The 7,941-nt window shown below is 46.8% G+C and overlaps 1 protein-coding gene across 3 annotated transcripts in view; it reads right to left on the minus strand.

Annotated features, from left to right (window-relative positions):
- The window catches only part of CLTCL1 (clathrin heavy chain like 1), a 38,058-nt gene extending 30,653 nt beyond the window's left edge, over nucleotides 1–7,405 (minus strand). For all 3 annotated transcript variants that reach the window (XM_068910983.1, XM_068910981.1, XM_068910984.1), the window contains exon 1: nucleotides 7,256–7,405. In XM_068910983.1, coding sequence (XP_068767084.1) covers nucleotides 7,256–7,297 — 42 coding nt within the window. In that variant the 5' untranslated portion in view covers nucleotides 7,298–7,405. The remainder of the gene's footprint in view (nucleotides 1–7,255) is intronic.
- Between the last annotated feature and the right edge of the window lie 536 nt (nucleotides 7,406–7,941).

A 7,941-nucleotide genomic window follows, 5' to 3' on the forward strand; every position in this document is an offset into this window, starting at 1 on the left:
GCACTGGAAGGCAGGGGGGGGGGGGGGGGGGAATCTGCCTTCAAGCCAACAGTGTAGTAACTACCACCAGTATGACTCCTTTGACTCCTTTCTTATTTACCACCAGTGCCTTCATACAATAGGCTAAACCCCTGGGGCAGCAAGTCACATGGCAGTGTCACAAACACCATTTACTGTGTTTTGATCCGGCTGATCATGGCTTGTTACAGCTTATGTAGAGCCACTTACTACACCATAAACTGGGTATGTAACAGATACCTAGAAGTGTTTTGTCAGGGCCAGCCTAAGAATGCCTCAGGAATTGTTTCTGTCTACAGTTTAGCTTGTTACTGATGAAGAACTATTCAACTCAGTAACTGCTGATCTTGACACGCTCCAGTTTCAATAATGCAACACAAGCCAAACACATGCATATATAAAGAGATGTTTACTCCCTCCTAGAAATCTCTCTCAACACAGTAATTGAGACTCATTCAGTTGACTCCTCACTTTAGAAGTACTTCAGTATGACCCAGTCAAGCATGAGGTGCATTTATACCAAAAGAGAATCGACACTAGAACATCAGAAGTTGCTTGTGACCAGAGCTTTAAGAACACTACTCCACTGGACATACAGCTATTATAGGCTTTTGCATCAGTAACAGAGGACGCTCCCATGCCAAGATGACCGATACACATTTTTCACATATAATGCAGAAAGCTTTAGTACTCAGTAGACCTTAAAGTGGTAGCTACACCATATTCTGTGACCTTGAGCAGTGGAGAAGTGACAGGCCTTGAGCCTCACTGCTATTGGTCACACACTCTAACCTAGGCAAGGCTGACCTATTTTGAGTGACATGTTACATATTAGTTACATGTTTACATATTAGACACCTGGGTACTTTAACATGGGGCATGATCTGAGTCCATCTAGTCTGTTATAAAGCTCACATCTCAAGAGCAGTCAAGAGATTTAACCGAAACACAGCCAAGCTCCTAAACTTGATTTAATTAATCCACACTCAGATACACTTTGAGAGTGCTGAAATAGAAACAAAGACTCTTCAAGGCCTTTTCCAGTTACTATGCTTTACCTTGACATCCTATATGGTGAGAATCTTGACGTATCTGCCTACTTCAAGTTCAGCTTTAAGTCCAAGGTTATTCCCTTCAACATCTGGTCCACGTTGAAATACAACATTTCTCTAGCTAGCTTCACGAAGCGAAATAAGACCTTGCATCAAGCGTTGGTATTACAACTTAACTTCCAGTTATAACAGTCCTAACAGCCAGCAAAGCTTTTGGATACTATAACACTAAATGATACATGAGTATCACTGGCATCCTTGCTATTTTTAGGGGAGTCAGTCAAATCTTTTAAAGGCAAGATGCCAGTGCTTCCTAAAGGATGTTAATGCAAATACAGCAAGCCTTAGAGGGAATGAGGACAAAGCTTTGTACTTGAGCAGTCTGAAAACCCTGGACTTCTTTCCATCAGGGGAATGGCAAGTATCCTCATCAGAACATGTCTGGTCCTGCAATATGGAAGCAGTAAAGAGGCATATTCCTCATGACTATGGATAAGAGCGTGAGCAGAATCCCTTTACCACCAAATAAAGGAACGTTAGTCACATTCCTTCCACCCTGGATGGGATATACCCGAGAAGACAGTCTGGACTATGTTCTAAAGAACATCCCCCCTTTCCTCACGTACAGAGTTAAGAGAACTTTAGTACAGGAGGTAGTATGCATTTAGGTATACATCTTAAAAAGTTGAAAAGCAGAAACCTTGATAGCTATCAGAATTAAGGAATATCAAGTAAGCTTCAATGGACTAGCATAACCCGACCTAGATTTGCTCTCTGCAATTAAAGTCAAATTTCAGCTTAAGGCCAAATACTGTACAGTTTTGCCAGGTAAGCCCTTGAGCTAGCGTTATTGCCTCAAGAAGGCAATACAGGTCATTACTGAAGTTTGTATACATTAACCAGAGATTTTGCCGTTTACTTTTGTAGTAGAGTAAACATCAGACCTTCCACTTGCTACTGAATTCTCATTTTTAATTGTACTTCTTAGGCTGAGGGTACTGCTTGCATAAGTTCACTTTCTTCAGGAAAGACTTTGCAACACTGAATCTTGCTTTTCAGAGGTATTTACTATGAGCAGAGCCTCCTTTCATGTTTTCAGCCCACACTTCACTTTTGGCTAATCCAACATAAGAATCATTAAGCAAGCCCACACAGGTTACTTCAGACCTCACTGTAGAGGAAAGGACAGCATGCTGTTCTACAAGCAACACCACCTAATGCCTTCCCCGCCCCTCTCGTGCCCTAATGCCTGTTCTGTTTGCTTAAAGAATTATCTTCGCTGTCAGGCTGAATGAATCAGCTGACAAAGATTTTTGCTTCCTTGATACCTACTATTACTGCAGGTTGGATTAGACTGCTGCCTACCAAACCCACTTTTAAGCATCTTATGGATGCTGAGAAGGTACTGACACGGTGAGTATTAACCTGAAATATATTCTTTAATTCTCAATCTCAGTGACAGCATCCAAGTCCTACCATTTAGGAAAAAAATGCAACCGTTAATCTGGGATTTAGCAGCGATCTCCTTCCATTCCACTTTACGAGTGTAGTACAATTTGTCAAGAAATACAGTGGAGATGTTTTTACATCAGAGTTCTACTCAATATTGGGTTTTCTAGTGCAGTTCCCTTTCTGTGGGAAGGGTGGCTAAGACTGAGCCAGCACAAACCATCTCAGACACTGATGCCAGCAGTCTTCAAACTAAGTCTGTTTCTATCATGGAAGCCTAACTTATGTCTGGTTTAATACTGACATCCAAATACTTGGGACTTATTATCAGCTAAGTGCTGGATTCAGAATAATACAGAGAATTTAAGATCCCTCCAGAGTTCAGTAAAGTATCCTATTTCAGTTTAGTGCCATTCAGAATCTAGTGGAAGTGGTTTTTTGAGGTGATCTATTGGCCTTTTTAAGCCTATTAGAAAAGAATAGGGCTTGGACAGAAGCCATGCATATCTAGATTTTAAACTCTGCCTGCAAGAAACCATGTAAGCATACCTAGCAATTAGAGTGCAATGAAAACCAAGAACACAATACAATTCAGCTCAGAACATTTTATTTTGTTTGTGTAGCTATATAAATTTAAGTCCCAAGTTCAGTAAGGAAGTGCATATAGTTGTTGGACATGTCCACCCAATCCTTCCCCCACCAAACTCCTGCTGTAGTTCTTCCTGTCTTGGCAGGTGAGGGACGTTAAGGCCACGTACAACAGCCGAAATATGCAAGACCACTGGCTCATAGCTTTTAGTTGTATTTCTAACCACACATTCGTCTTGAAAGATGCACTGAAATCTGCTCCTGTATGTCAAGTGATCAGGATTAGATCATCTATTCAATGAGTCTCTCTACCGTATGTAGGGTGCTCTTCAATCCAGTGAGCAAATGTGGTCTCTTCAACACCGAATAGCTGAATTAAGTCATGATATTTAGCCCTGCCTTTTGAGTATAAGTCCAAAAGGAGTCATTTCCAGCTTGAAAATATCCCAAGTGCTTTTAAGTCCCCATGTCTAGCCAAAGCAAATCCATGAAAGCCATTACAGTTCAGCTCAGGTCAGGATTATTGCACAACAAATAGTAATTTTTGACAAGAACTCTCAAGTAGAAAGTATTCAAGTAAAATCAAAGTTGTTTTTGTCCAGAAGAATACAGACACAAATTTACATCCCTTTATGTTTAAAACCAGGATACTTGGGTTTCTCAGTGCTGCACCAAGGTGCATAGACTTGCTCATCAGGAGCATAAGCCATGCACACAAGTTTGTTTGTTTGTTTGTTTGTTTTTTAAATTAGCTAGCTGTGCTTAAAGGCCTGTGTTTGTTATTTAACAGAGTGTAGAAAGCTGTTTACAGATCCGTGTGTGATCTATCTAAGGGCTGAAGCCCCCAACGTAAGAACCCGAGACTTTACCTAACCAACTCATTTCTCTGCAGGTTAGCATAGATGTTTGCTAGTGAAAACTGGAAAACTCAGAAAGGTATGAAGAGTTCAATTTTAATCAAGAACATTTCGTTCACTAAATTCCAGTAATATTACTTCCATTCTATGTACCAGCATATTCAGTCTTTTATGACATTCCCATTGTAAGCTACAAACCTATTGTAAGAGTTCAGTCTGGTAAATATTATAATTCACTGTTCCTACAAAAGCACTGAATTTGGAACCTGATTAAACAGGCTGCTTAAGGAGCGTGTACCAGTACTTCTTCACTATAGCAGGACTAGCCTAGTTTGTACCTCTGCTACAGCTGGTCAGTCACTAGATTCTTAGAGATAAAACACAGATTGTTATCTTATATCACCCCCCCCCCACTTTGCTGTAGAGCTTGATTGACTAAGATATCCTTTGTTGGAAGAGTGAGATGCAAGTGCTTTTTGGATACCAGAAGACTCCTAACTACAGAGTGTCACATCTGAAAATAATTCTTCAATTGCACTGAGTGGAACAAACAGTAAGACTTCAGCTTGACCACTGCCCCATCAAGACCTGACTATCTTTCTTTAACTACAGTTGTTCTCCCTCTTTCAGTTTGTATGATCATACAGGAGCTGGATGTACAAGCTATAGTAACTTCAAATTTAATTTGCTCTGCAATTGGCAGTCACTCTTCCTGCACAGGCTTAAGAAGCTACGGTTCACTCAGAAGGACAATCAACATAAAGCAAAATGAGCTTCACAAGAAATGTAAACAGCCTACTAATCCCTACTACTCCTCCTGCCTCACGTGGACCAAGATTGCTGTTTCACTTCATGCTTTTGTTTTTCCACTTCTAGCTAGAAACAGCAGGAGAAAAGAGTTCAGTATTTAGTGCTACAACTTCTGCTTAGCCTCTCTGGAGAGCCCTTTCTGCAACACTCGTACTCCCCTCCCACTAAAGGGCATAAAACCATCTCTTGGAAAACTCTGAACTTAAGTGAAATAACGTTCTGTCAGCAGCGGTCTGAATTTGGAATTGAGTAATTACAGAGTTAACAGCTATTCTAACTAGTTAAAGCCATATTAAAATGGCTACAGGTACAAACAGTACAGTTTACCTTAAACCGTAGAGATTTAATATAGGATCACTGATCTATAGCACAACTGTAGTAAAATTTATCTTTTTGGATTTAACAGCCTGAAGCAGCGTAGCAGATCTGTCATACTACTTATTTTAAGTATGACAGTTTAACTGTAGCTAAGTCAATTTCTTGGAAGGAATCTGGCAAAAGAGATTAAGCTGATAAAGCTAAACTTGGGAGATAGTGAAGTGTTTATGAATAGGAGTGAAGGCCTCACCTTCTCATAATCAAACTCCCTGCTAGCCAAGAACAAGCAGTATGTATCATTTATGTGTTGTAAACATCTAGAGTCATGAATACTAAGTTAGAGCTGATAAGTGTACCGCAGATATCCAGCCAGAGCAAACAGTACCAGTTCCCACATTCCTTCCAATTTCCCTCCCCATTCCTCCCGCCACGTAGAGACAAAAGCAGAAGCAACATTGAGGAGGCAGACCACATTCCTCTTCCCAGCTACTAATCTCAGTTTCTCATTAGCAGAGTACTATTTGGGAGCTACTGCACTCAGATGCAGGGCGGGGGGGGGGGCGGGGGGGAAGAAAGAGTAAAACCCTGAAGAACAGTTTGGCCTCACGCATTAGTGGCAGGGGTCCCAAAATATTCCCTGATTCTCTATAATGCATCCTCCATGCTGGGAGGCAAGTCCCTTGAGTACAAGATTAGTCCTTCCAAAAAGATCAAGTTATCCTAAGAGCAAAAGCAGGCGGTAGCAAAAATAGAGTCTGACTTCAGTACAGCTCTCTTGAAAAGCTGCTAGCCCCCCACCCAAAACAGAAGGAGTACACCAGTAAGTACTATTCTGTTAGCGTTGACAGTGTTTTGAGTCAGACAGTGCTAGCCATCACAGAAATGCACGGTCATCTAACATGCAAAGCAGCAAGCTGTACCTATGACATCTCAAGTTTGACGTTCTCATCCTTATTGCAGAGGCCAAACAGTCATCAGGACTGGCCATTTGCTAGTTCGTGCTGCAATAACTAGATACTTCTAAGGAGAGTGACAACAGAACCTACATTTATGACACAGACAGCTATGCTGTAGCCCTTAGGGATTCATTTCCACCCACCAATAAATAAATGAATAAATCACTGCCATGTTGGACAGCAAGACAGACAACAGTTCTTTTTTTACTACAACAAATTCTCTTCACTCATGATAACTCTGAGGAAGCAGGTGCGTGCTCCCTTGGGCACAAGAGCAGATATTTTGGGAACTCACTTGTCCTATCCTTGTTTTTCCAGGCCAGAGCATCTTCCAGAGCGACCAAAACAGTTCTTACAGTCAAGCAGAGAAAAATGCTTCCCAAAAGGAGCTGGAATTGGCAGTAACCATTTCCAAGTTAAAAATGCTTGAAACGGCACAAAGTCCATCCTGATGGACAGATGCACAATTCATATTTTGAAATGGATGCCCGATTTGACAGAAAGGGGCGGTGCAGAGACAGAGGGATGACTTGCCAAGTCCACTTCCTGTTCTCTCATTCATTTAGCAAATTCCTTTAATTCCTGCCTTAAACTGCACGTTCAGAGACGGCTATTCTCACCCGATTTACAACCTCCCTCATCACCCGCTTGCAAGGGAACAGATAAACCGGTTCGCCTGTGTTGGGTCCATGAGCCATGGATCTTTTCCAACGCTGGCATGATGTTTCTCATAGGCTATTAAAAACAAAACCATGTCATTTTTAAGAGTTTAAAAAACAAAACAAAAAAAACCAGAAAACCTTGTTTTGTTTGGAAGGAGGCACAGAGGCCAGGAAGCTTCCAAGCCCCAAAGGCTCCCGGCCCCCCACCGCGCCGCTCCCCGCGGCGGCTCGGCAGAGGCGCCCAGGAAACCCCGCGACCGAGGCGCCCCCGGAGCCGCCGCCCCGGCCCCGGGCCCGGCCGCGCGGGGAGCTCCGCGGGCAGCGAGTGACGCTGCACAAATCGCGGCCGCTCCGCGGGCGGCGGAGGCGGCGACGAACGGGGGCGGCCGCCGCGGCGGGGCGCAGGGCGGCGAGGCGGGGGACCCGGCGGCGGCGATAGGGGGTCGGCACCCCCCCCCCCGCCGCCCCGGCCGCAGCCCCCCGCCCGCGCTGAGGGACGGCGGAGGCTGAGGACGCGCGGCCCCTTGGCCGCCGCCCCGGCTCACCTGGAAATGCTCCTGGAAGCGAATGGGCAGGATCTGAGCCATGGCTGGGGGCGAGCTCGCCGGAGCGGGGCGAGGGGAGCGGGGCCGGCGGCAGCAGCGGGGCAGGCGCCGCTGCACCCCACACGGCGGCGGCGGCGGCGGCGGCGGCGGCGGCGGCGGCGGCGGCGGCGGCGGCGGCGGCGGCGGCGGCGGCGGCGGCGGCGGCGGCGGCGGCGGGCGGGCGGGGGGGGGGGCGGCGCAGGCGCGGTGCCCTCGCGCGGGGATGGCGCTCCGGCGGGCTCGCCGCCCCTCACCGCCTCAGTTCGGGCCCGCTCACTGCGGCGGCCGGATCACTCCGCACCTCACCGGCCTGACAGGGTCTCCTCAAATAGTCCCTCGCCGCCGCCTTTCTCCCCACGCCCCTCTCCGCACGCTGCCCGCCGCCTTTCCCGCTTCCCGCTGTGGCCGCCCCCCGCGGAGGGCCGGGAGGCCGCTCCCTGCCGCGGGGCTCATGGGGTGGGGGGGCTGCGGCAGGCAGAAGCGGGGGGGGGGGGGTCAGCCGGGTATCCCTCCGCACCGCCTCACGGGGTCACGTGAGCCCCCCCCAACCCTGTGGGCCCGGGCAGCGGGTGGGCGCCGCGGCCCCTCCCGGAGCGGCGGGGCCGAGGGGGGGGGGTCCAGCCCCGCTGCCCCCCTCCCCTCCCCGC

Source organism: Struthio camelus, chromosome 17 (genome assembly GCF_040807025.1).
Source record: "Struthio camelus isolate bStrCam1 chromosome 17, bStrCam1.hap1, whole genome shotgun sequence".
NCBI lineage: Eukaryota > Metazoa > Chordata > Aves > Struthioniformes > Struthionidae > Struthio > Struthio camelus.